General features: G+C 47.7%; 1 protein-coding gene across 1 annotated transcript; it reads right to left on the reverse strand.

Annotated features, from left to right (window-relative positions):
* Nucleotides 1-751: 751 nt before the first annotated feature.
* On the reverse strand, nucleotides 752-25829 carry CD34 (CD34 molecule). Its single transcript, XM_080648062.1, has 8 exons — nucleotides 25640-25829; nucleotides 14546-14728; nucleotides 13702-13955; nucleotides 12122-12202; nucleotides 3847-3997; nucleotides 3545-3597; nucleotides 3062-3226; nucleotides 752-2277 (listed from the first exon to the last, which is right to left on the reverse strand). The coding sequence occupies exons 1-8, from the start codon at nucleotides 25716-25718 to the stop codon at nucleotides 2092-2094; spliced, it is 1152 nt and encodes a 383-aa protein (XP_080504188.1). The 5' UTR covers nucleotides 25719-25829; the 3' UTR covers nucleotides 752-2091.
* Nucleotides 25830-27871: the final 2042 nt, after the last annotated feature.

The following is a 27871-nucleotide window of genomic DNA, read 5'->3' on the forward strand; positions in this document are numbered from 1 at the left end:
TCTCCTGGGGGGGAACCTCTGGTTAGAGCAGTTGGAGAAAGCAAGGAGGAAGTGGGGTGGGGCCGCGCTGAAGGGAAAGGACTGGCTTTGGTCAGATAAGAATGGAAGGATCCTTTGTTTGAGCCCAACGGCCTCCGCCACTGTTGACACACTTGGGGAGCATTTCCTGAAGCTCCTCAGCGGTGTCCGGTGCTCCCCCTCCTCCGCTTCCTATGGTCTGAGGGGGGAGGGGAAGGTCTGGGCGGGGGCGGGGGCGTGCTTACAGAAGGTGTTACAGTTAGGCTGCTGTCTCAACGCTGAGGGTGGAGACCACCCTCCGGGACCTGGCAGCCAGATCTCCCTGCCCTCTCCCAGCCAGGGGCGGGGGATGGTGTGTTAACAGAGGGTGCACAGGGCATGGCTTCTTCCCTGTGTTTTGTATACAGTCACCCAAATGCGCCTCTTCTCAGAAAGATATTCGTGAAAGGCATGGCCCCTCAGATGTCAGCACCCCATCTTGAAGCCCCCTGCATTCCGGTCAGTCTTTCTTTCCATGACTAGAGAGGCCCAGCGTCCCTGTGAGCCTTCCCGGTCTCCCCCCGAGAGAGGGGAGTGGTTGGTAGACTTATCCCAAGGGGCCACATCCTGGTGGGTACCTGTGTCCCCCGAGATGGTCCTCCCCACACATCACTGCACAGTCCAGCGGATCTGACGGACAGACGGCCGCTCTGGCACTCAGACACACCCAGCTGGGTCAGAGCCACAGAAAAATGTGTTCCACTATTACTTTAATCACAGTATTTACACACCATTCTTTATTCAGAAAAAACAAAATCTACCCAATCTTCCTATCTCTGGAAAGTTCTATTTCCAACCGTCATTGAAATCAGGATCCCTGCTCACCCCTCTGGAAAAAAAAACCCACAAAAATGAGGACCTGGGTCACCCACAGAGGAGGTAACTGGTGAGGGTCCTCTGGAGATGTCGTGGGGCCCTGACCACAAGGGGATGCAGAGCAGTGAAGGGGGTCAGGGTGGGGGAGGCAGGGACAGAGGGAGTCTGCTGGGGGCCTGAGGACACAGCTCACCCCAGGAATCAGGGAGGGGGGAAGGAGGAAGCCACCGAGATTGGAGGATAAGGCCAGGGCCTCGCTGAGAGCAAGAGGCTTCCTGAGATGCGCACAGAGGTCAAGGGGTTTGGCTCAACGATGTGGTCGCGCGCTCCTGCCCACTCTGATCATTGGGAGGAGAGGAGCCCGGGCAGAGGCTCTGGGAGGTTCCAGGACCAGCACTGAGCTCTTTGCTCTCCTCCATTCGCCCCCACGGGTGGGAACACATGTCCACGCACCTCCATCCTGTCTCCCAAACAGAGACATTGTTCTACAACTCAGAGCCCAGGTCCAGGCTCAGCCAGAAAGCTGTGCAGGCCTCTGCACACAGAGGCGGCGGCGGGGGGGGGGGGGGGGGGAGGGGGGGGGGGGAGGGAGGGGATGGAGGGACCGCGGAGCTCGAGGGAGCCTTGGAGAGCAAGAGGGAAGCAGGCGACTGGATCCACAGTGACTTGGAGGGGGCGTAAGGTACATGGTGTAAGACGACAAGGTGTCTGGCTATATCATAACAAAGAGCAGGTGTAGTGAGCCGCTTTGGTTTCTCTAAAGCAAAGAAAGAAAATATAAGGAAGAAACAGTAGAAGGCAAAGCCTCCTGGGAGGAAAGTGTAGGCCAGAAAAGCCCCCGCTTTCTCCCGGAGTTCCCATAACGAGGCAGGATGCGGGAGAGGGAAGGGGCCACGTGTGAAGGCTGCAAAATCATCCACCCCGACTGGAAGCTTCTCTGAGCTTTGGCTTTTCCCCATCACACCCTTCCTCGAGGGAGACCAGAGTCTGGGTTCAGGGAGCTGAATGCATAAAGGGTTACTTGCCTCTCCCCGAGGTGGGGAGAACCCCCCTCTGGTGCAGGGCAGGGCCCCAGGAATGGCTTTGAAAGGTGTGTGCAGTGGCGAAGGGTAGAAGGCGAGGGATGGCACCTCCATCCGGCAGGGAGGCAGCAGGCGGCCAGACGCAGGGCGGGCCCCCTTCCCCAGGCATCGCCCAGCCTTGCCCCACCCCGCCGAGTCACAATTCGGTATCAGCCACCGTGTGTTGTCTCGACGAATGGCCGTTTCTGGATGTGGCCTGGCCGGTCCCGTTCTCCTGAGCCCCTCGGTTCACACTGGCCTTTCCCTGAGCCTCAGGGGAGGGCCCCGGGCCTGAGCTATAGCCCTGGCCGCCACCGTTCTCCGTGTAATAAGGGTCTTCCCCCTAGACGGTGCATAAATAAAGGAGCATTATCTGAAAGCAGGGGAGGGAGACCCGGCGGGGGAAGGAGGGGGGGCGGCTGCATGTGCAGACTCCTTTCTTCCGGGAGAGCCATCAGGGTTCCAGCTCCTAGAGGAGAGAGGACAGAGGAGAGCACCACAGGCTCCCCAGACACCCGGCTCCCCGGTGTGAACAACCCCCTGGCCGGAGGCCACCAGCCAAACCCCAGCCTCTCCTTCCTCATCCAGAACACGTCAACAATAGCTTTTCCCCAAAAAAAGAAATTCTTTTTAAGTATGTTTTCCTGCCACATGCCCCCTTGTGAGCCAAGCGGCACCCGTGGCCACGTAACATGTTCGCAAGCGGCTGACTCAGCAGCCTGCTCCGGTCATGCCCAGATGAACTGTCCCAGTGAAAACGGTAAGTCGGTGGCAGGGACCATCTGCGACCACAGGGAGGTGGGCTGGTCCCAGTTAGTCCCCTTTCCCAATCAGCAAAAGTAGGTTTACAGTTGTGAGTACACGAAACACAGAGTTCATTCTTGTATTATTATTTCTTAATGGTTGTACTATTTAATATACAAACAACTGGAAGCCTACCTTTGGCCCACCCTGCATGCTGTTTGGACTCGTCCAAGGACACAGTATGTGTAGGCCTGGCCATCCCTGTGTTAAGGGCACAAAAAGTGTCTTTTCCGGTATGTCTCCTCCCCTGACGTGACATTCATGGACTGCCCCAGAAGACCACGATCTTCCTCATTTCCTGTGGCCCGAACCCCAGAACTAACCAGCCTTTCTCCCGTGGGGCTCCAACTGCGGCGGTTCATCAGGAAGTAGCCAGTGATACCCAAGACAGCCAGCAGGATCCCCGAGGTGACCAGCGCAATCAGGGTCTTGCGGGAATAGCTCTGGTGGCTTCCAACACTCTGTTCTTTGAAGTCTTGGATCCCCAGCTTGGAGAGAAGGCACAGAGAAGATGGCCTAGTCACTTGTGGAATGTGGCTTCTAGAAAGGAGTCCAACCCATACTAGACCCATGTGTGTGACCCAGCAGTGAGTAGACACAAGAAGACATTGACCTCAGGAATTTTCTAAATAGGATTTCAGACGGACATCTCTTAATCAAGCTGCACTGTGAGATTTTGGTTCAGCATGGGAAGGTGAAGATTGTTGGAGAAGGATGGAGAGGGAGGAAAGGGAAGTCTAGAGAAGGTCATTATTCTCTCCCCTACTACAGCAAACACCCCAAACCTATCATCTTAGAGAACTTACCTTTTTCAAGTCAGACCGGTGATTTTTCAGAAGTTCGATCTTGCTGGAAAGTTCTAGAATTAGAAACAGGGGTTGCTGACTCTAGAAGCTGAGCCAGCTCATCCTGCTCTGTCCTCCTAAGCTATTTTAGAAGATGCTCTGATGGCCAGGGTGGTTCATCTCAGGACGGCCTCTCCCAAAGTCAGCCTGGCCCGGCTCCCCAGCCCCTGCACTCTCTGAGTTACGATGCCTGATTTCTACCCAGCATCCTCTAACCGCAGCCCCACGCCCTCCCTTGCCCCTGAGACAGATGTGCCCCTTACCTGTTCTGTTGGGCAAGACCAGAAGCAGGCAATGAGGCTTCACCTCAGACTGGGCCAGGAGCAAAGAGCACACACTGGCCCCAGCCTCAGCCGGATCCTTCTTACACAGGACTTGGGTCAGTTCCTCTCCATTGTCCTTCTTAAAGTCCTCCTGGGAAGACCAAGAAAAATGACGAGCAAGAGATGAAATTATTCTTATGCCCTGAACTGCATCCAGAGTCACGACAATAATTCTGGTTAAATCCTCCACAGGAAGGATCCCTTTTTTCTAAAATCCCAACTGAAAAAAGAGAGAGAGAGAGAGAGAGAGAGAGAGAGAGAGAGAGAGAGAGAGAGAGAGAGAGAGAGAAAGAAAAAAATGCCTCGAACTATGTGTGTATAAAAACACAATAAGAAAAAACACTAAACAAACTTCTCAGTACCAAAACCTATATCTATTAGTGTCGTAGGTGTAAGATGCCAGAGAACAAATTTATTAAAGGACTGCCCCTGCCCACATATACTATTCAAAGTAAATTCAAAAGAAATTGCCAATAACAAAAAATATTAAGCAATACTGAGGAGAAAATCTTTTGTTTCAAGGCTAGAATAGCTCCAAATGTTAGGAAAAGGCAAAGAGGGGTGAGGAGGGGAGACAAATTCTATGACTACAGACTTGGCAGGATCCTGGGTCCCTTCCCTCTTACTCTCCAAGGGGTCTCACAAAGGTCATGGTGCAAAGGGAAATGGTCTTTCTGTCAAGTCTTCTATCCCCCTTTCCCATTAACAGTATGGAACCCTTTCCCAGTCAGCGTGGCTCAGTGGTTGAGCATCAACCTATGAACCCGGAGGTCATGGCTCGATTCCCAGTCAGGGCACATGCCTGCTTTGGGGGCTCAATCCCTAGTGTGGGACATGCAGGAGGCAGCCGATCAATGATTCACTCTCTCTCTCCTGCTCCCTCTCCCTTCCTCTCTGAAATCAATGAAAATATCTGTTAAAACGTAAGTATGGGGCCCGTGCTTTCCAGGTTCAGAGGTCTTCCTCGAGGCTGTTGACTGGCCCGTACTGAGGAACTGAGTCCTAGTCAGGAACTCAGGCTCAGCAGATAAACTCGGATAATTCTTCAACAGTGAGCCCAGGACCCGGCCCTGGCTGTGCCTTCCAACGCCCCGTTCTCGAGTGCCCAGGGTTATGCCGGCAGCCTCCGATCAGAGTGGCCTCCCCTGCACAGGAAAGGAGTGGAAACCAAGACTCTCCTCTGCCCGGATGGCAGATGGCGGCGGAGGAGGAAACGCCTGAGCAGCTCTGACCGCCTTCCTGTTAGGGGAAAACTGCTGGGGCATGTGAGGGCCATCAGAACGGAGCCTACGTGGAGGAGAAAGCTTCCTGTTTGTAGGCAGGACTGCTCCTGTGGCAAGGCCAGAGGGCCCTCCCAGCTTGGAAGGCGGCCTGGGTATTTTCCTACTGCCGTGACCCAAGACAGGAAAACCCAGGCTCCTTTGCTCTTGCACAAGGCAAGGTCAAGACTGGCCTCAGGCCCCAGCTTGCTTCCATCAGTTGGAGCTTTAGGGAGCTGAGTGAAACTCACTGGGCTTGGATGAGGCTGGCAGAGCAGGCCTAGCTGACCTCCACGCCACAGAGAGATGATCCATCGGCGGCCTTGGAAGGCCTCTGCGAGTGAGGTCTCCGAGAAACGGATTCTCAGGCCAGGGCTGCTTCACCCCTCGGGAAAAGGCTAAATGCTGCAGGTCTCCCTTGTGAAGTCCTGGGTAGAGGCTCTGCTTCTGGAAAAATCTGGCTCTTTGCTATGGGTAGCCCAGACACCACACTGGACATACTCAGCCGTCTCCTTCCTCTTGAGGCCCATTTCCCTTCTGAGAGTCGCACATGGCTTCCCTGAGCACCACACCCTCCCTAGCGCCATGCCTTCTGGATGAAAAGCAGCGAAGTGCTGCTGGATGGCTGGGCTGCTGACGTGTCTCTGGTTGGAATATGTCTCCTTCCTGACAGGGGCAGAGGGACAGGCTCTTGCATGGTTAAAACAAGCCAAGCGAGGTGGCACCATCATAAGGCAGCTGAGTCCAAGAAGCTGCACCTCAGTCAGATCCTGACATTTACCAAGCCCTGAATAGACGATGCTGTGTGAAAACCTGTGTCACGTGGTGCATGTGTCATGTGGTGTGTGGGTCACATGGTATGTATGTGCATGGGGGGAGGGGTGTAGCATGAATTCTACATGTCCAAGCTCCAGGTTTGTGTGCATGGCAATGAACATAAATGAAGTTTACTATGTCCCAGGCACTGTTTCAAGTGTTTTACATATATTGATTAATTTAGCCTCACATCACCCTAGGAAATGGGGTACTATCATTCTGCCCATTTTAGAGATGAAGAAACTGAAGCAAAAAGAGACCAAGAGGTCACAGGTCTAGTTTAGCAAAGAAAGGTACAATTAAGATGTATGGGCATTCAGAGGAAGGTGAGCACACATCTGGCGTGGGGCTATCAGAGCATCTCAATGTAGGCCTTGAAGGACAGGTAGAAAGTGTACAGGAGAAGCTGGTGGGGGAGGCCTTTGGTTGGGGGCACCACCATGAGGAAGCTCAGGGGCATGAGAGCCTGTGACTGTCACAACCCTAGTTGCAGGAGAATGAAGAACACTATCGTCTTCCTTGGATTCTCCATCTTTCCAAATCCCACTTCCTCCCTCAAGCCGGTCCTACCTCCCATCAGAATGGACACCAACTTTTGCTCTGCTAGTGACTAGATTCTTTCATGTCATGCAGTTTGCCTGAGTGTCAGGGTCCTTAGCTGAAGACTGAGGTGAGTAGGGAGTTGTTGTATGAAGAGTGCCCAGCAGGCTTTTGAAACCCCAACGGGCACTGGAAAAATGGCAGCTATTACTATTAATATTAGCAATACCTTATGTACTCTGCCATCTAGAATCCCCATTTTGATGTTTAATCATATTCTGCCTTACTGTTTTTGCCATTTCTCTGACTAGACTGTAAGACCCCTGAGTGTGGGAGCAGGTGTATATTACATAATGTGGAACCCAGACTGAACTAAGCATAGCACCAAATAAACAAAAGTGCATTGTTGTAAAACCCAGCATTCCAACTGGTTTGGCCTTCACACCGAGTCCCTCCACCCCTTGCTTGGTTTCTTGGATTAAATTCAAGGGAATAACAGCGGCCAGCCTCCCACTCGGCATCAGTGAATTGTGTTTGAGCCTGGAGACGAGCAGGTGGATCCTGAACAAAGCACAATGCTTCTCCGGATGCTTGAAATAAACATCCTTCCCCAAGAGAGGCTGTGGGCAGACATCATGGGAGAGTGGGCAGGAGGAAGCCACAGCCTCGCCATTTCGCTCATGAGAATCCGATTTGTGAGCCCCCAACTACATCGGCTTGCACAATTTTTTTTCAAAAATAATAACCACAATAATAAAACCATCCAACCTTTCTAGAGTAGCACCCTCAAACTTTGCAAGGATTCTTAGCTTGTCAAGGAAGCATGCTAAGCATTAACGTAGAGAGAGAAGGACATGGATTTTTCTAAATGACCTTTAAGATATTTCCCAGTGCTGTATCTCTCTCCCTCTCTCTCTCTCTCTCTCTCTCTCTCTCTCTCTCTCTCTCTCTCTCTAATTTTATGTACTTTGGTGTGAGTTTGACAATGCAGGCAAAAACCTCTATGCTCATATGGGTTCTGGACTAATTAAAGGACCTGCTACAAGTCACACAACAAGTGGGCAGCTGACCAAGGGCACGAAGTTAGGCTGCCTCCCGATTCCAGGCTCTTTCCAAGAAACACACTGTCTTCATCAGCCCTCCATCTGTACGTTGTTTTTCTGCATGGAAACTGACCTTTAGCGTTTGGGCAGAGGGCAAGGAAGGCGTGGGCTGGGGATATGATTGCAGGCGGGAGACAGTCTGCCTCAGATGAAGTCAATGGGCCAGAATAAGGGTGATGTGAGCTAGCTGAATAAATAAAATCTCTGTACAAACAGATCTGATTCTAAAGAAAGGTAGGTCTAAAAGCCAAATTGGCAGGTAAAGGACTTAAATAGAGATTTCTCCAATAAGATGTACAAATGGCCAATAAACACATTAAAAGATGATCAACATCATTAATTATTAAGAAATGCCAGCCCAGCCCTAACCGGTTTGGCTCAGTGGATAGAGCGTCGGCCTGTGGACTGAAAGGTCCCAGGTTCGATTCTGGTCAAGGTCATGTACCTTGGTTGCAGCCACATCCCCAGTAGGAGGTGTGCAGGAGGCAGCTGATTGATGTTTCTCTCTCATCAATGTTTCTAACTCTCTGTCCCTCTCCCTTCCTCCCTGTAAAAAATCAATAAAATATATTAAAAAAAAAAAAAAAAGAAGAAATGCCAGCCCAGCCCTAACTGGTTTGGCTCAGTGGATAGAGCGTTGGCCTGTGGACTCAAGGGTCCCAGGTTCGATTCCGGTCAAAGGCATGTACCTTGGTTGCGGGCACATCCCCAGTAGGGGGTGTGCAGGAGGCAGCTGATTAATGTTTCTCTCTCATCGATGTTTCTAACTCTCTCTCCCTCTCCCTTCCTCTCTGTAAAAAATCAATAAAAATACATTAAAAAAAAATAAATGCCAACCCAAACCACAATGAGATAATAGCCATGCCCATTAGTATGGCTACTATTAAACAAACAAACCAAAAAAACAACAACACAGGAAATAACATGTGTTGGCAATGATGTGGAGAAATTGGAACCCTTTTGCACTGTTGATGGGGTGTAAAATGGTGTAGCTGTTATGGAAAACATAAATTCTATTTAAAAATATAGTTACCATATGATCCGCCATTTCACTTCTGGCTATATAACCAAAAGAAATAAAATCAGGGCATTGAAGAGATACTTGTATACCCATGCTCATAGCAGCATTATCCACAATAGCCAAAATATGAAAGCAACCCAAGTGTCCGTCAGGGATGAATGTATAAACAAAATGTAGTATATACATGCAATGGAAAAAGATATCCAGTCTTAAAAAGTAAGGAAATTCTGACACGGGCTCCAGTATGGATGAAACTTGAGGGCATTATGCTAAGTGTTATAAGCCAGTCATAAAAAGACAAATACTGTATAATTCCACTCATATGACAGACCTAGAGTAATCAAATTCAGAGCAATAGAAAGTAGAATAGTGGTTGCCAGGCTAGGAGGAGGGGAGAATGGGACATTGTTTATTGGGTGTGGAGTTTTAGTTCTGGAAGATGAAAAGAGTTCTGAAGATTGGCTTCCCAATAAGGTGACTCTACTTAACACTACTGAACTGCACTCTTAAATATGGTTATGTCATGTGTATTTTACTGCCATTAAAAAAATATTTTTGGTGGATTCTCCTGGAAAAAAATGGGTATGGCATAAGAGAATAAAGTAACCTCACCTTTTGGAAACAATTTGAGAAACCACAACCACAAAAACTTAATTAACCTGATGTTGCAGCAGAGAAAATGAAAGTCAGACTTGGAGTGACACGTTCTGCTAATGAGGGTTCTGAGCTGTGGTACCAGGTGCTTGAGAAGAGCGTGGGATTGCCCTTCCTCTCCCTGGATGATACAGATAATATGTTGCCTAGAGATGAAGGATGGGGAGTGAAAGAAGAGTGGTTGGGATACAAATGTCTACCGAATGCATGTATGGAAGACAAGTCGAAAGAATCCACATAGCAAGAGCTAACACGCTGGATACTCAGTAAGTATTGGTACAGAATGAGAATCTGAATGGCTGAGAACAATGCTTGTGCATTTCTCTCCTGGGAATACAGATGCAGGAGCATGCCAACATTACCTAAGTATTCAAGGACGTGATGTTAGGGGAATCCAAACTCTCATGCTTCTCATTAGGCTGTGAGTAGGACCTATATTTCTCATGGTTAGAACCAGCACCTTAAGGCCTTCTGACACCTAAAGTACAAAGCATCCTAAGGAAAATGATACCACACCGCTCAGCATTGGGAACTAACTGATGATCAGACAATCATGCAGGACTCAAGGAAAAGGAATCTGGGACACAATTAGGAGCTGTGGCTAAAAATTTGAACAAGGATGGCTGACTGAGGAAAATGACCTTGGGGAATCATAGGAGGCATTGCTGCTTGAGGTCTGGGGAAGAGGGGACCTCAGCAAGGAAGGGGGTCGATAGTGGTAGACCCACCAGGGAAGCGATAGCACTCCACTGTTGCTACGGTAGAGTTGATTCACGGCAAGCAGAGCAGAAGCCTTCTTTAGAAAATTGGGATAGCCGCTCTCTTTCCACATTGATACTCATGAATCCTCCCCAAATCTCAGAGGAGAGTGCAGATCTTCTCAGCTGTGCCAGAAAATAGACTAGACAGTCAAGACCACAGGTTGAAAGAGGTCATAGCAACGTAAGAGGAATTATTTCTGGAGTAGCAGTAAGTTCCTGGCACTTGTCTTATATGGCGATCCCAGTTAAATGTGAACTTTGAAGAGCAATGGACAGACATGTAGAAGGTTATGCAATCAGCTCTAAATTGTTGGTACAGAGAATGAGCATTCTGGCACAGACTGGTGATACACAGGAACACAAGCACTCAACCAAGATGATAGGGAAAGAGAGGAGGTGGGGGTGGGAGAGGGGGGAGGGGAGAGAAGATGGTTATTTTCCTGAGCTAGAATTAGCAAAGGATTTGGCACTTTTTTAATGGGTAGAGTTGAAAGTCAGCATCAGGAACACACAGAGCATTTTACATTCGTGTCTAAGTTAGCTTATTTTGCAAATTGCACTTAGTTATTTCATTTTGTGAACTTAAGTCTTCACAATGTATTTTGTTTTTAAAAGTTCTAAGGCAATTCTCTAAGGTATAATTTTAAAAGACCTGTGAGTCAGAACCACCCACCTAATAAGCACAGGTAGATGTCAGTAGTTAGAATAGACAAAATAAGTAATTTAATGCGCTCGACAGCACAGTCTTTTCCTAGCCCCTTTTCAGGTCGTGTATGCCTCATGTCACATATATGGTTCCTTTAAATGAATTCTTAACTTGTAAGGAAACTTTTCTTGTGGGTGTTTTTTTTTGTTGTTTTTTTTTTTTTGGTAAGTGAATACCACTCTTCCTGTCATCCCACCCTTCACCCAGAGCCTTGTTACTATCAGGAAACTAGGTTTATTGAAACAAAGTAAGGAGGTCTACTATTATCATTAAAAGTGAACACCACGCTGTACGATCTTACCAATGCACTAAGACATGAAACTCAAATAAGAGGCATAACTACTAAAAATGAGGAGAAAAACAACAGATTGTGGAAGGTAACATAATAACTTACCTTAAAAACAGAAAAGAATAAACTAAAAAGCTCCTGGAATTAATAAGCAAGTTAACCAGAATGGCTAAACTAAAGATAAATATTCCAAACTCAATTAACTCCAATATCCCAACAATAACCAATTGTAATACCTAATAAGTCTATATTATAGATAAATTTAAGAAATCTATAAAACCTATAGAAAAAATTTAAAAACTAAAAAAAACAAGATGCTGAATAGTATAAGAGAAGAACAGAAAAAGTATGGATGAATTTTAGAGCAGTTCCAATTAAAATTTTAATTAAAAAAATCTTGACAAGATGTTCCTAAAGTTTTTCTAATAGAATAAAATTACTTTTCATTTTTTATAGAGCAAGGACCTTCCTGGCTAAATATTAAAAATCCTGTAATGTCTAAGTATAATAATTAAAAATTTTTTGTAAAAGGCAAAAAAAAAAAGACAAACTGAACAAATAAAATATCTGTCAAGAATATGCCCTGTGACATATAAAAACTTAATATAAGCTAAAAGAAGCATTCTGATCAACAAAGAAAGAAATAATGTTGGAAAAATGGATATATGAAAAACACAGCATTACAGAAAGAGAAATTCTATATGGACTAAAGTTATATCTAAATAAATATAATAAAGAAATTAATATTTTAGGTGACTTTTATATTTCATGAAGGACTTTCTTAATATAAAATTGAACTTAAATCTGACTATATATATTAAATGTACTACAGAGACTATACCAGAGGAGGTAAAAGGTAACAACTACACTTAAATAGAATCATCTTTGCCTTCTTTGTCCACCAGATGGGGCCTCTTACTCCCTAAACGCAAAGCTTGTTTTGCAAGTCGCCTGACCTTGCTTAGACCCCACCAAAGTCCATCTAGAACAAATGGTTTAAGGGGGTTGAGAAGGAATTGTGGGAGGAGAGGAGGAAGAAGGCATAGGGGTGGGGAGTCTGACTTACACAGCTGGAGGTCTCATTTAGCTCCAGGCAGATAGCATCGGTCAATTTCACTTCTTTGACTCCGGAACATTTGATTTCTCCCTGTATTAAAACAAAGTAAATAAGCCAGCATCTTTGCCTCTCATTTCTTCCCCACCTCTTTTCCAGTTTGATTCTGTGAAGTACACTCTTAAGAGATTTTCAGAGAAAAGCATTTTAAAAAGTCGTTAGGGGAGGGAAGAGGTGGGGGTGAGTAGGGCGTCCTAAAGTAAGGTGACAGGAGAATATGTGACTTTGGGTGATGAGCACATGGTGCAATATACAGATCATGTAACATAGAGACACATACCTGAAACCTATGTGTTTATGTTGACCAATGTCACCCCAATAAATTTAATAAATAAAATAAAATAAATAAAAAAATGTTAGAGGACTAGAGCTTTATAAGAGTCTCACTCTCTTCCTCCATCTCACCGACGGTCCCAGAAGATACCAGCTATTGGCAAACTTGGTAAATACTGGCACGCACGGTGCCGAGATAGAAGAGGGCAGGGCAGGCTGTTTTTCCCCCAGTGTATTATTTACTCACAGTGGGTGGGGCAAAAATAGGTTTACCGTTGTTATATGAAAAATACAATAAATCATAATAAAAGAATAAATTATATGTTTTGCGTACTCACAAGTGTAAACCTACTTTTGCCTCATTGTGTATAGGCAAACAGATAATGGGGGGCCGGGCAGAACCTGGCGAGGCTCAGTTTCCTCCTGGCCCCTAGGACTGTCCAGACTTTTTTCTAGCTGCTTTAAAAAAGAAACCAGGCAGGTCCCCCCAGAGCCCGCTCCCAGGTCCCCCGGCCTCATATCTTCTATCCTCTGTGCTGAAAGCTCTAGCCAGGGCTGAGAAGGGCCAGTGATCTCACCATCCCTAGTTGCTCCATTCCTCACTGCCTCTCTATGCCTGGCATTTCCACCAAACCCTCTCACACAGAGGAAATGGTATTTGCCCTAAGCATTTTGGGAAAAACAGCCCCATTAAATGAAAGATGGTTTCTAAATGTGTACAAAGGGGGATGGGGCCCTAATCAAAGCCCAGACCAAGAGGTACTAGAAAAAACCCATGGGGATTGGATGGATCGCAGAGAATCCTCTTTAATCTCGACTCCTTAGAAATGCAATTCCCATGGCACAGAGCAGCCTTGCCACCTGACTCCACCCCTCTCCCCCCCTTCTACCCCTTCCAGCAATATTTAGGCTGCGTATTTTTCATGTTAATTCTTTTGATTGATTTTAAGGTAGGGAGGGAGGGTGGGAAAGAGAAAGAGAGAGAGAGAAACATCGATGTGAGAAACATCGGTTGCCTCCCACACACACCCTGATCAGGGATCGAACCCACAACCTGGGTATGTGCCCTGACTGGAAATCCAACTGTCAACCTTTCAGTGCATGGGATTCAACCACTAAGCAACACTGGCCAGGGCCCATGCCAATTCTTAATGACCCAAATCTTATTGGTTGGCATGAGGAGAAGTTAAGGGGAGTATAGGGCTGGTATACATATGAAATGAGGGGGAAATCTGCCATTTTTGGTCTAATCCACCCACCTTGATGGTACTTGGGGTAGAAGAAAAGGATGTATTGGGTTCAGTGGTAAATGCCACAGGACTGGTGCTATTGAATGTCGGGTCTGAAATATTTCCAGGTGACATGCTGGGCTCCAAGGTCATCTCTGAAGTTGAAAAGTTGGTTAGAGTGGAAGACACTATGGTGGCTAAAGAGGTCTGTGCCTGGGCAGAAGAGTTCATGGTTCCAGGAACTGGGGTGATCCCAGAAGTAGATGCAAAGTTGACTGTAGGCTCTGGAAAAGACCAAAACACAAGTGTGCATTTGAGCACATTTGCATAAACATAAACACACACACCTCTCAGTTCACTTTCATGAGTGAAGACCTTATAGATAATGACATTGGCATGGTCTTCAACCCAGAAGAGGTAATTTGGGGATTTAAGAGTTACTTTATGGCCTAACCCTTACCAAACTCATTTCCAGCCAGCTGTTGGAACCATAGCTATAATCTAGATGTATTAGAATTCCCTCAGGATTCTGAAACTTAACTGGATGCTGGTCCACCCTAGTGAGGTCAAAGACCCCCAATTTGAACCTGTAAACAACTTCCTTCACTTAGGAGAGATCAGAGATCTCTAGGGAGTTCTCATCTAGTCCTGTTTTATCACTAAACCAGACTCAGCATGAGAGAAGAGTTACAAGGAGCATTACTGATCAAGATCAGCTGCTTCAGGGTACCCTAAACAAGATGTCCACGCCATTATTATAGAAGCCTGTATTTCCCTCTATGGGGGTCAGTAGGAGTGGTCTGCAAATGTCCTAATGCTTTACCCAAGCACCAGCAGCATCCCTCTGGGACCCAAGACAAACACTTTTTTTTACCTGAGATGGCTGCTGTGGTCCCACTGCTGTTCTGAGAGATGGTGTGGAGGGTGGTACTTTCATGAGTACTTTGTGTTATGGGTTCCTGGTTGGATACATTTGTAGGAACAGTTGAAAACATTCCTGTAGTAGATGGCTCTGTGGCAACAGTAGTCAAGTTATCTGTATTTGTGAATGCAGAGGCTGTAGGGAAACAAGGAGGAAAAGTCAGAACCTAAATTGTCTTGGAGCCTCATGATATCACCTGATTTAATTTCTATTTCTTCTTCTCCTCCTCCTCCTCCTCCTCCTTCTTCATATATATATATATATACATATATATATATATATATATATATATATATATATATATATAGTTTGTTTTGTTTTGTTAATCCTTACTCAAGGATATTTTCCTCATTGATTTTTAGAGGGAGTTGGTGGGGGGAAGAGGGAGGAGGGAGTAGGACAGAGAGTGAGAGAAAAACATTGATGTGACAGAGACACATTGATTGGTTGCCTCCCAAACATGCCCAACCCGGGGATCAAACCAGCAAACCTTTGGTCCTTCAACCAATGCTCTAACCACTGAGAAAACTGGCCAGGGTATGATTCAATTTCCATCCAGAATATCCTGTGCTCACTTCAGCAGCACATATACCAAATTGGAATGATACCTAGAAGATTAGCATGGGCCCTGCACGCAAGGATGACATGCAAATTAGTGAAGCGTTAGAATATCTCCTGCCACCCCTGGCAAGGCAACAGCAACAAGAACATCCTCCTGGATAGGCAACTAATTTCCCACGACTAGGTTTTTCCTAAAGAAATAGGGAAGGAAAAGCTTGTATGCACCAAGTGGCTAGTAGAGTATTATCTATAGGAGGATTATCTACAGGAAGGCAAAGTTGCAAGCAACTAAAATGAATTACAATCAGATAAATGGCATATGCACCTAAGATACCATAATCATTACCATAAACAGATAAGGAATAACTATAGCAACATGAGGATGTGAGGCTATGTTCATAACATATTAAGTAAAATATTAAAATATCAAAGTATACCTGAATAAATATGACAGAGATCTAAAATGTGGGGAGGATATATCTTTATTCCTTTCTTAACATATCCTCTTTTTCTCACTCTCCATCCACCACCATATTAATTCTTGGAACAATCACTACAATCATACCATCCTCTATGCCAGTGGTTCTCAACCTTTCTAATGCCGCGACCCTTTAATACAGTTCCTCATGTTGTGGTGACTGCCAACCATAAAATTATTTTCGTTGCTACTTCATAACTGTAATTTTGCACTGTTATGAATTGTAATGTAAATATCTGTGTTTTCCGATGGTCTTAGACGACGCTGCTAGTGGTTCTCAACCTGTGGGTCGCGACATTAGAACCGCTGCTGTAGAGCCTAAGACCATCGGAAAACACAGATATTTACATTACGATCCATTAACAGTAGCAAAATTACAGTTATGAAGTAGCAACGAAAATAATTTTATGGTTGGGGGTCACCACAACATGAGGAACTGTATTAAAGGGTCGCGGCATTAGAAAGGTTGAGAGCCACTGCTCTATGCAGTTGCTTTACATTTCTGCTCTTCTTCCTAACTTTCCCATTCCCAAACTCCCCTCGTTCTCTCCCTCGTGGCCTTTAAACCGATTCTGCTTTCCTTTGGTTGAAGAACTGCATCAAGCAACCCTAAGGTTTCCTTCAGGAATCTCTGCCCTAGAATTCTAGCTGGTGAACTGGAGAACATCAGGCCTGATTTCTCATCAGACCCTCCCAGTAACTCTGCAATTTAATGTGTGTGCGCATGCATGTGCGTGTGTCTCAGTTTACAAATCTCTAAAGGGAGGGTTTTTCCTTACATGGATCCTTGGGAGAATCAATGAGATGAATGTTAACTTGTTACAGTATAATGTTCCTGGATCTAGTCATTCTCTGAAGATCTTCGCGAGGGTCCTTGCACTTCCATGTTTCCTAGTTCCCAGCCAGCAGTGCCATCTTTAGACCCAGGGAGGAGAAGCTTCTTGCCTGGATCCTGAGCTTTAGAGCTCACACTCTGTTCCTCCTCCTGCGCTGCCCTCAAACCATGGTGCCAACAGAGATGGAGCCTCCCTTTCAGAATATACATTGGGGGCCAGAAGTCAAAGAACGTGTTCCTCACTGGAGGACCTGCACGGGCCTTTTGTCCCAGCCCATCCTTCGGAGGGTGAGCTGCAGCACCAGGGTGTGCGCCTGCAAGGCCCAGAGGCAGCTGAGGGGTGGCTCTTTGCAGGAAGAAGGCTTAGAACATAAGCGTGTGGTTGGAGTGTCCCTTCCATGCATATAAGATCCACTACGGTGTGGGCCAGCGCCATGGTTAAGAAGAAGAGAGGGGTGGGCTAGGACCAAGGGCTAACTCTTCTTGCTCAGCCACATTGTGGGACTGAATTCCAGGACTGTGAGAGTCTCACATTCAAACCTGGCCTTTCAGGTGGCCACGAAGGTATGTTTCGCAAGGTAGAACAGACGATATTTTATTTATTAGTCGGTTGGCTTGGTTCAGTGGTCGGCAAACCGCGGCTCACGAGCCACATGCGGCTCTTTGGCCCCTTGATTGTGGCTCTTCCACAAAATACCACGGCCTGGGCGAGTCTATTTTGAAGAAGTGGCATTAGAAGAAGTTTAAAAAATTTGGCTCTCAAAAGAAATTTCAATCGTTGTACTGTTGATATTTGGCTCTGTTGACTAATGAGTTTGCCGACCACTGGCTTGGTTTATAACTTTGAAGAACTTAGACATGTAGTATGTGGGCCTCCACTGTACTCTTGGACCCTGTACATGTTCGCGGTGGACTGGGGATCCAGAGCTCACGCCCAGCAGTACCATCCTCAAGGAAAGGCTCCTGAGGGTCCCCAAAGCTTGTCTCTGAATGTTCCCAATTGAGAGCTAGGTGAGCCTTTTTCCGAGGTTTCCAGGAAAAAGCAACATAGAATGACACCTTTTCCTTCCCTCAGCAACAGGAGGGAAGTTCGTCTTCAGTTTTAAGGCAGTTAACCTGGGCCCAAGAATGCGTCCCTAGAGATGGTGACAAGTCTCTCTTGCCCCATATCTGCCTCCCTCCCCAACCTGCCACCAAGATGACTGCTATTAAGGGCAAGGACAACAATCATCTTCATACTATGTGGCAGGTGAGCAGGCAGACAAAGTAATACCGCTCTCTCCACTTTGGAGATGAGAACTCACATCACCAGGGTTTGGGCAGAGAAGAAAAGCATAGTTCACGTGGGGTGAGGAGCAATGGGGCCGTAGAGGTTTAGCTGACTCAGGGGGCCAAACTTCTCAGGACCAGCAGGCACCCTCCAAGCTCTGAAAAGAAAAGGAGTGGCTCCTGTCTGGCTTAGGTAGGGAGTGAATTTAACAAAATAAAATAGATGGGGAAGCAGATTCTGTCTTCTTCTGTCCTTAAGTAGGGCCATCTCAGCAATCTGACCCCAAGGTTTGGATTCACTGTAGGGGGCAGGTGATAAAAACTGAAGTCATCCTCTCAAGGTACATTGCAAGGCACCACTGGAATCCCCCTTGACGTCACTCTTCCTGCCCACCCTTTCCTCTTCTTCCCCTCCAATACATCAATTCCTGGGAATCCCATCTGGACCAGCCAGGCCCAGCCCTTTTCTCTTCCCAAAGGAAGCTGGGCCTGGCTGAGGTGATGTCATGCTTTTGAACCCCCTCCCCAGGGCCTCCTTCACCCAGACAAACAGTTTTGAACTTTTCCAGATGTGTCGAGAGACCTGCTGCTAGTTCTGAGGATAGAGGTGCCTGTGCCAGATGAGTGAAGCAACCCTTGGCTTAGCTACCAATCCACTAGGGTCGGGCTCCCGGCTGCCGCAGCCTCCTCACACCCACCCCTCAGCCTCAGCCGAGCACTGAGGAACTCTAGCAGGATCCATCTGCAAATGGCAATGGGACCCCAGCCTCACATTCATGTCTCTGAGCCTAGGGTGAGCAGGGAAGCCTCAGAGACGCTGGGGAAACTGAACAGAGATGGAGAACAGAAAGGCGAGACTGAACGTGGGGTACACATAAGCTGGTGTAGGGCCAGGGGACACTTAGGCAGGGCCATGGGGGACTATCCTGGCCTGGTGCTGCAATACAGGGACATCAGTGAGGGAGTCTCTTGGTTTCACAGTCTGCAGGGACCCTTTTATAGAGTTCGTTCCCATGAAGAGACTGGGGTCTTGAAGAAGTGACGGACTACAGACCTCTTTGAGTCCTACTTCCCCCACACACCCATGGCATTAAGAATATAAGAATTAAGACGGACTACAGACCTCTTTGAGTCCTACTTCCCCCACACACCCATGGCATTAAGCCTTTGAATCTGACCTTTCTTTATCTGAACTTCTGTTCCCTTACTCTGCAGGGAGGAACAGCAGCCTACCAGTCAGATTCTTAAAAGCGATGGGTAAAACCTGCACTCCATCCATTCCACTCTAGACAGGAGGCATAGCCCTCCACCAGACCATATGAGAGTACAACTTAAAATAGTAGAAAACGCTATCTTCTCTTGTTTACTTCTCAGTCCATCTTTATTAACTGGCACTCAAGAAATTTATAATGGAACTAACATGGTAAGACCTCTACTCAGGAAACAGTATACATGATTTGTCCTCTATAAGTGATGGAGATGCAAGTCCTAAGATCTTAGAGAAGCAGAAGGAAAGGGGCCTACACTGCTATTTGATCTCAACTCTTGAACATGGAGCAAGAGAAGAAGACAAGGTCTCAGGGAGTTGGCAATACGAGGATTCTCAGAAGCCAAGTTAGATGTCACAAAATTGAGGTAGTGAAAGTCACCCATTTATTTTACAGGCACTTATTCAGAGGCAACTATTCTTGTTTTACACACAATACTATCAAATTGGTTATTTGATATACTAGCTAAAGCTAAAAATTAAAAAGAGACTCTTAGAAACAAACAAGAAATAAGGAGAAGCAGCAGCTAAAAATGAAGAAACAGAAATAAATGAAAAATAGAGACATGATTATCAAAACCCACACTAGCTGGAATCATTTATGGGAGGAGTAAATAAATATGTGCACTTCAATAAGCATTAGAATGTCACTGAGTTGTACCTTGACCAAATTGTTTGCATGATATATCTGAAGCACGAAGGTTAAAGTCCTATTGTTTGGTACACTTAAGGAAGCAGAGGAGTCTGAAATACATTTTTATAAGATTTCTACCTATAACTAGTAAATTGAAGATATTGTTACTCTTTAAAGGGGGCTGGGGTGGGGTTATAAATCCTCAGCAGTTCAGAAAGGTCTGCTACCTAAATAACTCCATTTCCACACCTTAGGAGACTGGGTTTTCCTGTCCTTGGTCTTACTTTTCTTAGACCCTTGGTTTTATTGTTTTTGCTGGTGTTGTTTTTGGACCTCCTAGCCCAGTGGTCGGCAAACTCATTAGTCAACAGAGCGGCAAACCGCGGCTCGTGAGCCACAGTTTGCCGACCACTCTCCTAGCCAGTCAGCCCCATTCTGCCCAACCTTTCAAATTTTAGCACCCAGCCCACCAGTAGTTTCTTGGAGGAGTTCCTGGGTGTCTCAGCTCAGAGAGATGCAGTCCTAGGAAGGAGGAGGACAGGGTCTCTTCTGGGAGCCCACTCCTGTGCTGGCAAGAAGACGGCAGAGCCTGGAAGCAAAGAGCTCAGGCTCCGCTCTCAAGCCCTGATGGAAGCAGGCAGGCTTCTACACCACGCTCGGCAGTGGGGCCTTGGGAAGCCTCTTTCCCTCTTTATGTTTTTATTTTTAATATGTTTTTATTGATTTCAGAGAGAGGACGGGAGAGGGAGAGAAAGGTAGACACATCAATGATGAGAGAGAATCATCAATCGGCTGCCTCCTCCACACCTCCGACTGGGGATAGAGCCCACAACCCGGGCATGTGCCCTGACCTGGAATCGAACCGTGTTCCCCTAGTTCCTGGGTCAACACTCAACCACTGAACCACACCAGCCCGGCCTCTTCCCCTCTTTAAACCTCACCTGTAAAATGAGGATAAAAATAGTCCCTGCTTCCTAGTTGTTTTGTGGAACCAAGGAGGAAAGGGGTGTAAAGCCGTTAGTCTATCTGGTAAGCATCAAGAAATAGTGGTTATCACCAGTGTAGGCCCCTTTCCTCTGCTTCTCCAAGACCTTAGGACATGTATCTCCATCACTTACTGAGCACAAATCATGTACGATGTTTCCTGAGTAGAGGTCTTGCTACTTCAGTTCCATTATACATTTCTCAAGTGCCAGACTATCTCTTCCACTCATTTGTTTTACTCAGAGCGCTTAGCACAGTCCTGAGTTCAGAATAAACACTTGGACTGAATGGCCACTGTGTCAGGTGCAGTCACACCAACCACCACTAGGTAGAGGGGTCTCATTTGAGACTATATTTTAAGGGGAAGTTTATTAATTTAAGGAGTGTCCATGGGAGATTAACCAGAATTAGGAGAGTTCTAGAAACCAAGGCCTGTGGTTGAGGGCCTACTGTTATTTCATCTAGATCAGTGGATGGCAACTGCAGATGGTGGACCAAATCCCGCCCATGGGCTGTTATACCATGGCCAGTACACTAAAAATGGCGTTCCTGTGTTTAAAGTGTTGTAAAATAAAATAAATACAATATGCAGCGGAGAGCACCATGCCTTGAGAGTCTAAAATATTTACTATCTGGCCCTTTACTATAACCTCTGATGTAGAAAAGCAGAATTTGGGAGGGAGAGTAAATAACTTTCTTCAAGGTACATTTCACTTATGTATTCATTCCTGTTTTTCATAAGCACAGTGATGTACAAGGGACCATGCTCAGTGCTGTGGGAAGCACAAAATAAGAGAAGATTCCTTTCCACTATTAGGCGTGAGTGTCATTAGAATTTAAATATATCCTTGTCCTCAAGGAGTTTATAATCTAGTGGGGTGATTTAGAAAGGTCGGTAAGCGCTGTCATGAAGAAAGATCAGAATGATTCTGTGAATTATTAGAAAAAATAGAACTAGAATTAATGACTAGAATTTGCAGGAAGGCTAATTTCACTGCAATACAAAGAAAAACTTAAAATAAGGAGGTTAGTTTTAAAAAGATGGAATGAACTGCAGGACAGTGAGCCTCCTGCCTTTCCTGGAAGCATTCAGGAAGCATCCTTGTTATGGTCTCCAGAAGTTTGGGCCTCGTTGGATCAGAACAAAGAGCTGGGCTGATGCCTTCCTATCCATCAGAGGCCAAGCTAACGTTTGAATTTAAACCAAGTGTCTGTGGCCTGAGTGTGCCCCGTGTACTGAGACTTCCCTATACTATTTAAATGATGTGTCTTGGACCCCATCCACTTTCTGTGGAACCCCAATATCCTGAGCTTTCTCTGGGGCCTACATTTCTCCCAGTCACCTCTTCCTGCCTTTTCCTGGGTGCTACTGACTCCTGGATGGAAGATCTGCACCTCCCCATCCTCAGGCCGCAGCAGTTCTTGGTTTACACTGCTTCACACTGGGCTAGCCAAGCACCCACTCCTTATTCTCCCCAGAAGACTGCTAACACAGACTAGCCTGTGCTTACTGAAGGCTTGAGAGCCTGGAGCCAGATTTCAGCACCGTCCAAAACAGATGACATAACTGAAATTCTAGACACGACTGTGCTAAACATCCATATCGCACCCTAAGGTCTCTTAGCCAGGTCTTTTCCACCCTCCACTGTTCCAGGCACTCCCCTCCTCTCTCTCTCTCTCTCTCTCTCTCTCTCTCTCTCTCTCTCTCTCTTGCTCTCGCTCTCACTCGCGCTCTCGCTCTCTCTCTCTCTCTACTTGGACTCTGGAGTATTTCAGCCTTTTGTCTCAGGCTCATCAAATACAAAGTTCCACTTTCTTTTATCGTGCTCAGCGAGTCAACCTCTTGTGGAATTGCACATCCTAAATTTGTCCAGGGGGCCTAGGTTGTCTCATCCAAAGACTATTTAAGGAATTTTCTTGAACAATGGAACTGGCTACCTAGAGATGCTGCTCCCCTGCGGGTGTCAGCGATAGGTTCTCTGTCCACCCCCAACACTCCCCAATCAACAAATAGCAGACTTTCCAGTTAGGCCAAAAGGCCTTTTCCTTTATTTACACCTGAAGGGGAGTGACTCATTCCCAGGTGGGCTCTGGTGTGTAGGTCCCAGGATGCACCCCCCAAGATGCACACATCTTTCCCTTTAGCAAAGTCGGGGGCTCTGGGACTAAAAGTCATAGATAACATGCTTTTATTTCTTTGCTGCGGAGGCAAGAAAATGTTCTCATTAGAGAAGTCAAAGCCCAGAAAAAATATGGAAATTCTGTCCTAGCAACTCTGAGCTTTTTCTTCTGGAGGGTGGTGTTTTTGTCCTGTTCCCCTACCTTCACATTTTCAGTGCTCCACACTCAGGCCATTTAGTTAGGTCAAGCAAAGTCAATGAGAGAGGGAGGCCCAGGCACCCTCAGGGTGGAGCTGGGTAACCATCCAGCCCTGAACGTCAGCCCAGGCTTGCCTGCCCAGGATCTAAAGGAAATCGGGCCGTGAGACCATAAGAAGTGGAATTTGTTCCTCCTTTTTATTTGTTTTTGTAAGACTGGCAGGAGTTTATCAGCTGCAGCTTGGCACCCTTTGCCCGGAGCTTTTGAAGACAAAGAGAGAATGAAGGAGATGAGGATAAGTGAACGAGGCTCCCAGGAGGTGGAGCCAAAGGGATAAGAAAAAGAGGCCCCGGTGGCCGTTTTTATCTGTCAAACAGGAATGCTGCGGAAGACTTGCGTTTGCAGAGGTTGTGGCAGCAGGGTTGGCCCTACAGGAAGAGCACTGGGGGCCACTGAGTTAGTCAGAGGTCCCCCAGGCTGCTCCTCCTCAGTCACCATGTGGCAGAGACTCAAAGGGTGGAGTCCCCTCTCTTCTAGAAAATATCTGATAAAATTCTTTTCCCTTTTCTTCCCCCCCCCCTTACATGTGGCCCCAGACAGGATATGGGTGTGGGGTCTGCAGGCACAGAAGGACCCAAAGGAAGAAGAGGAATGTGAAGGGGTGGGACTGGCCACGGAGGGCTTGAGGGAAACCCTGAGTCTGACAAACGGGGCTCCTCTTCCCAGCTGGTGGTGTGGCAATGTTTCCTGGTGGCCTCTCACCGCGACCCAGAGCCCCTCCATTTCCAACAAAGAAAGTCTACTTTAGGTTGGCTGCTGTGCCCATCCCCATGTCTGCCTACTTCTTACAAGGCCAGGAAAAAGAACTTCTCAGAACAAAGCTCTGTGTCCAGGTGATGAGAAAGCCACAGCACCCCTTTCTGCTCTAAATTTCACAGTAATTATAGCACAGAATGTCTGCAACGTCCCTTTGTTAGCATTTCGAGGTACAGTCACTCATGTCATGGACTCCACAATATACCCAGGACAGAAAATGACTCCTACTCTTAAAACAACAACACACCCTAGAAAGTTCTCAAGAAAGGCATAGAGGTGCCAAACTGGTCCACAAAATCTGGCAAGATTGAGGATCAGGACCCATGCCCCACCCCTCACCCCCAGACTGAAATTCTCGATAGGTCACCCTGAGGTTTTGAAGAGGTTAAGTTGCTCCCCCCACCTCCACTGCTGCAGGCGAGGCTGAGACCGGCCAGCTGAGGAAATAAGCAAAGGGTGGGCCCAGGACCAGGTCATCATCACAAGCTGTGGAGTCAAAGCAGAGGAGCATCTGATCTGAATCAGAGCCTCTGATCAGCTCACCCAGGGGGATCCCCTCGCCAGGGCTTGTACACCTCAGTGACAGCTTTTTCCCTGCCCCAAAGGGCAAGTCTGGGGCTGCCAAACAGTTCAACCCAGAGCTTAACGGAGAGCTATCTCCAGCCCAGAAGGAGTCACTCTCCAACCGGGTGGACCCAAAGAGGGACAGCAAAGGAGGCTGAGAGGGGGGCCCCAGCTGGCTGGCCCAGACCGCTCTGTGGGGCCCTGCTGGCTGGCCTTTAGGAAGAGTCGGGAATTGGGAGCCCCGGGAGCAGAATCCTGAGCAAAAGGGAGAACAAGTTACAATGTTTAAAACCTTCTAAGTGCAATGAAGTGAGAGACAAAATGTTATCCCCAGATGAAAGGAATATTTATTGAGTGCCCTATTGTGTGTGTGTGTGTGTGTGTGTGTGTGTGTGTGTGTGTGTGTGTGTGTTAAGGAAATTGAGAGCAAGAACTTAAGAAATAAGAGCATTATGGATGAGGAGAAGCGTCCACTAGTCTTCTGACCTGTCCACTAGTTTTAGAAGTTGGAGAGGGGGACAGGGAAGGAAAATCCCCAAACCTAGCAATCCTGAGCTGGTGCCTGAGAGAGGAGTTGTGTTGGGAGAGGGAGGCAGCGTGGAGAACAAACTCCATCCACCACCACCTTCTCTGCAATGGAATGGGTGTGGGTGTCGGAAGAGCGAGTTGTAACTTAACTTTGCGATCCAATGCAAGTATTTTTGCACGGATTGTTCTCCATTCCAAACTCCCCTCCTTACCTAACTCCGCCTGCGTCCTGGGCCTCCTGCCCTGCACCCGCGGCCTCGTGCCAGGTGGCTTAGCTCCCTCTCCTTAAATGTCTAATTCTGGCTCCCCCTGACCCAGTGCAGGGTGGGCGCCTGGCCCCCTTGCCCGCGACACGCTCAGGCCCGGTTTCCTGAATCACTCATCAGCCGCAAAACTGCTTCTCTCCTCCCCTCTCTCCTCCCTTCTCTCCAACTTTGCGCTCCGCACCTTTGGTAACATGGAGAGACACCAGCACCTTCAAGGGGCTTTATATCAGAGGCAACTCCAGCGAGTCGCGCTGTCCCACTCCGGGACGCCTAGGGCTCGCCGCGGGTGAACACCTGGGCGAGTTCCCACTCGCGGCGTGGTCGCCTTTCCTCCCCGTCCCAGCCCCGCCGATTCCCAGGTGAGGGGCTGGGCCCGGTTCACACGGCCCTCGCTCCCCAAAACCGGGAGCGGCCATGGGCGTGGGAGCTTGGATGGAGGCAAGGGTCCCTTCCCTCCGTGCAGCTGGCTGAGCGCGCTCGGCCCTCCCTGTCCAGCCTGGCGGGCCGCGCGCGGCGGGTACTCACGCAGCAGACTCAGCAGGCAGAGCGCGGTCCAGCCCCGCGGCATCCCGCGCTCCGCGCGCGCGCCCCTGCGGCCCAGCATCCTTCCCGCGCGGCTCCCGAGAGATGCACAGAGCCCGAGACACTGCTCGCTCGCTCGGACGCCCGCCCCTCCTCCCGGGAGCGGGGTGGGCGATTCTTGCTTTTCCCTTCCCCTCCCTCTTTAGTCCTGGCAGGGCCGGCCCCTCTCCTTGGCTGCCACTAACGTGAGCTTCCCTGCACAGTCCCAAAGGCGGAGGACGTTGGGAGGGAGGCTGGGGTTGCCGCCTTCGAGGCCAAAAAAGGTGGAGGTCTGTGCGGGCCCCAGATGCCTTGTTCAAGTTTATGTAGAGGCCCCATCTTCAAGCTCACTTCCACTTAACTTTTAACCCCTTTGTGTCAGCCTTGCCGGTGGCCCGGGTAGGAGTAAATTTCCTTTTTTTTTTTTTTTTTTTTTTTGGCTTTCTATTCTTTTTTGCTTTTCTCTATGTTAAAGTTTTAAACCGAGAACAATCTTGCAGAAGGAATCTTCTGGGAGGACCTGAGTTTACAAGTGTGAATGTTTTGCTAATCAGGTAAAACTTCCCACGTGCTGGCGGGTGCATTTAATGATAGTTGGCCGGAGACGGTGCTGCATGTTAATGAAGCATAATGAGTGAGAAGGGCACACAAATGGCTGCCGTTATGCATTTTACCCGCCCAAACCATCCTTATCCATTTTTCTTTTTTTCTTTTTTTCCTGCAAGATCTATTTGTGTTCATTTAAAGGTTTTTTCCCTGGGACCAGCCCTATTTTCCCACATGGTTAGATCCTGTCACCATCATCACTAAGACAAAGGACTCCCTTAGGGACATGGATGCCTCCCCCAGGCATCCCCTGTCCGGCCCTGGCTCCCAGACTCAGGGGCCTCATCCTGATCTCCCGTCAGAAATAGCACTTTCCCGGACTCCCTCCTCTATTATCTGGTTGGTCCTGGAGCTCCCTATGCCTCACTAGTCGTCCAGGATGTTGGTAAACTGAATTGCAGAAACTGAGCTGGGCAGGCAGCCTAGTCACAGATTGGACTGGGAGGTAGAGACTGGAGCAGAGAGGAGCCAGGAGGAGTAGATGACGCCAGCAGGGAGGGGACAAGATAAGGCGCAGTCTTGGAGAACATGCTCTGAGATCCTGGGTGGAATCACAGGATTAGAAACACCCAGTCTAGTCTCTTTCATGTTGTCTGCACCACGGAGCCTGAAGCGGGGGGGGGGGGGGGGGGGGGGGCGCGAAGGAAGCCAGGCCAGCACCCTCTGATCCTTTCTGATTTACTTCTCTGCAGACCCCCTCGCAGTATGAAAGTCGGTTTATCTTTATGGTCCTTCTCTGGCCTACGATAAATTTGGTGTTTGCACAGGAGAAGGGTGTCCAGGTCCCAAAACAAACCCCAAGCTCCCTCTTCTACTCTGATTCCCCAATTTTCCTTTAAATAGGAAACAAAGACTTTAATCACACAATAAAACCAACGGCTTACGATGCAAATTGGAGAGAACACAATGGTATGGTCTGAATCTGTTTCAGGGTGCAAATGGCGATTCCAATCTGACCACATTGTGATCTCAAGGGCCTGCAGCTGCGGGGCAGAAAGAGCTGCAAAATACATGTTTAAATCAGGCCTTTGTAATTGGGTACTCCCAATTTAGCCCTCCTCCCAACACACACACACACACACACACACACACACACACACACACACACACACACACACCACCTCTCAGCTCCAGGAGCTGGGCCTGCTTCACAATGAAAACCAGTTCGGCCCACTTGGCTCTTCCGTCATTCTCAGTCATTTCTTACGCTTCAAATGCCATTTGTCTCCCTAGCTGGACCAAGGGAAGCAGGAATGGACTTGTCTCTAGCTCCCGAATTTCTGAACTAGCTTTGGGAGCAAAGGGCAGAGAGAATGATCCTACTGAGCGGCACTCCTCAGAGCATGGCAGGCACAGAATCAAGGGGACATTCCAGAATGTGCACGTTTAATAGGCACGCTCTGTGATTCCTATGCACACTGACGTTTCAGAAGCCCTGGCGCAGAAAGAAGACATGCAAGGTACAAAGTGGAGATCAGACTTCTGGGAGGGAAAATAGCAGTGGGGGATGGAAGGCTGACAAATCCCTTCCTCTAAGAACTAGAGCTGTTCTTCTCTGGCCTGCCAGGCGATGGGTGACACCTGAACGAG

This window comes from Plecotus auritus (genome assembly GCF_963455305.1).
Source record: "Plecotus auritus genome assembly, chromosome: 12".
NCBI lineage: Eukaryota > Metazoa > Chordata > Mammalia > Chiroptera > Vespertilionidae > Plecotus > Plecotus auritus.

Bases quoted from the DNA above. Each gene is read 5' to 3' on its own strand.
- CD34 (XM_080648062.1), bottom strand. From the start codon at position 25,718: ATGCTGGGCCGCAGGGGCGCGCGCGCGGAGCGCGGGATGCCGCGGGGC. The intron at 14,729-25,639 runs GTGAGTACCCGC...GTTTCCCTACAG, and splicing joins CTGCCTGCTGAGTCTGCTGC to CCTCTGCATTCACAAATACA. The intron at 12,203-13,701 runs GTGGGTGGATTA...GTTTTAATACAG, and splicing joins CTACCCCAAGTACCATCAAG to GGAGAAATCAAATGTTCCGG.